General features: G+C 35.5%; 1 protein-coding gene across 2 annotated transcripts in view; it reads left to right on the forward strand.

The window, feature by feature from the left end:
• LOC109848499 overlaps nt 1-1071 on the forward strand; it is a 23667-nt gene extending 22596 nt beyond the window's left edge. The window contains exon 8 of one of the 2 annotated variants that reach the window (XM_020418013.1): nt 517-1071. In XM_020418013.1, coding sequence (XP_020273602.1) covers nt 517-528 — 12 coding nt within the window. In that variant the 3' untranslated portion in view covers nt 529-1071. Of the gene's footprint in view, nt 1-187; nt 496-516 lie in introns of those variants that run through there. The other variant, XM_020418014.1, reaches the window with a different exon arrangement.

A 2405-nucleotide genomic window follows, 5' to 3' on the forward strand; every position in this document is an offset into this window, starting at 1 on the left:
TGGAACTATCACATTGTCACATAATTCACAGAGATGGCTATTCAATTTCTTGTTTAATAGATGTGCGGTTAATTCTCATTTGAAGCAAGTAATTTCTATATAGTATACCTTCATTTTACCACTATTCATGGAATAATGTTATATCCCAAATAACTTTACCTATTCCTCATTATAATCTACGTTCCAGTTTTAGAGTTTTATGGACATGAGACATGGGTCTCCAAGGATGTGAGTGCCAGGAGGTGCCCGGCATGGAAGTATTCGAAACTTTGTGACATGCCATGGTTATATTTTTATCTGTGTTTATGCAAATACTCTGCGCTCAAGAATAATCAAGCGGTACTTAGTTTGACAAATTTGAAGTTGTTTTGAGGCCTTTGGTTCAGATGATTGTTCTGACTTTTGAGATCTTTCAGTGTTGATATTGTAGAAAGGTGATATATCTTGTTATGATTTTGTGCGTTCTTGTTCCTTACCGTCTGAAAATGTGCGCAAAGTTTACAGAGTGTTCGACAGGTAAGAGCATGAGATCTGAATTGTCATGATGACGATGGTGACTGTAACATCATCAACAATTTCGACTTTGATCAAGTATTCCACTCAAGAAAAGATTTTGCTTTAACACCCTTCCAGGTGACTCCGAGTACTTCTAGTAAATTAATATCTGGGCATTTTCCATCAGTTTGGCTCCTGTGATTTTATTTTGATACTTTCTGGTGGAGATAAATGCATTTTTATTCAAGCAAATTGCTTTTAGACTGTCATCGCTTAGGAAAACAATCCTGCAACTGCTTCTTCCCAAAGTGCATGCGCTTAAAGTGCTATCTTGTATCAACTGTTTTTGCAAGCGACTTATCACAGATGTTGAGTGGGAGTTTTGGGCCTTAGGTGTATCTTACTTGGGCCCCAGAAATTTGAGTATTTACTTTCACTGAACTGAGTGTATCAACTTAGGGGTCCATCAATATCATGTATTCAATCAGGTAGGCCCCAAGACAAAACAGTGGGCATCAACTACCAAAGAATTCTTGTTGATCATCATACTCAAATGACTTATAAGTATATGGTTATCATTCTTCTAAAGGCATAAAGTTTCTTTTCAATCTTTCAAGTCTTTGGATGCCATCAAAGTTATTCTGTCTGTCTTCTCATTTACAGCTGCACTCCTCTAATTAATCTGTTGAAAGGAGTGAATATAGGGTGAGGCAAAACTGTGGTTTTGGATAATGGTCATCTTTGCTCAGCTTATCGACTTTTCCAAGCAAGATGGATTTCTGCTTTACTTTATTAGACTATGCATCCTGTGTGGTACATTTGCTTTTGTTTTTGGGTATAATATAGAGAATAATGGGTTTATTCCTTTTGTTTTATTTAATCTAAGTTCTTTCATGATATAACTTTTAGTTTTGCCAGTGAGTCAAGTGTCTCTAGTAACTTATAACTATTGGTTAGAGGAATTTAAGGTTGTTTGCTTATACCAAAGTGGCCAAAAGGCTGTTGTTTGTTTGGCTCAGACAAGGAGTTCTGAGTAGTTTAATACATGAGTCCTAGTTGTATTGGAATTTCCAGATGATTTTAGGATTTTATTTTTAAGCCTAAGAATATTAAATGGCTTTTAATGAATGAAAGAATTAAAAGAGCTTATCCGTTGCTGTTATTAGAAACAAATATGGTGATGTAACAAAGATAAGAGACCAAAGAAACAGTACTTGACTAGTTGAAAGATCTTTTCAATTTCTGATGTCGAGGCCTTGAGCAGTAAGCATCATTCTCTCATAAATTTCTATTGATGCCCATGATTGCTAAGCTGGGCAAAGAAAAAGAGAGGGCAAGGGCTAAAGCATGGAGTGTACCCTCCCAATATATACAATGAGAGCGACTCCATAACTACCACCCTGTTTTCATAGGGGGGAAAAAATCTATAGGTTGGTGGCAACCAAAACCAAAAACCCTCAAATCTTCAATTTGTAACTGAAATTTTATTTATTTTTATTAATTTATTTGTTGGTTGTTAGTACAGTCAAATGACAGTCTGTTCTTGCTTCGTCTTTTTGGATAATTTTTTCATAGGGGAAAGTGTAAAAGTGCTACTCCTCTCCAAAGCTCTTACTTTCATGTGAGCGTGTGAGTGAGTGCTTTCACAATTTTGAATGTGGGTCAGTAGAGAGTGACCACATCTTTGAGCCTGTTTTGATTTTAGATTTTCTTATGATCTAGTGAAAGTTTCTGCAGTAGGTGGATAATGTTTTTAGGTTCGAGAAGTACATGGTAATTTAATGCATTGGATGATTTGTTAACATTGTATATTCATTTATCTCCATAGTTTTATTTGAACAACATTTTCAGCTAAATTTTGGGAGAAAACATCACTGCAAGCAACTTAAACCTTGTCTTTTTTTTGAATT

The sequence above is a fragment of the Asparagus officinalis genome, chromosome 7, assembly GCF_001876935.1.
Source record: "Asparagus officinalis chromosome 7, Aspof.V1, whole genome shotgun sequence".
Taxonomy (NCBI): Eukaryota; Viridiplantae; Streptophyta; class Magnoliopsida; order Asparagales; family Asparagaceae; genus Asparagus; species Asparagus officinalis.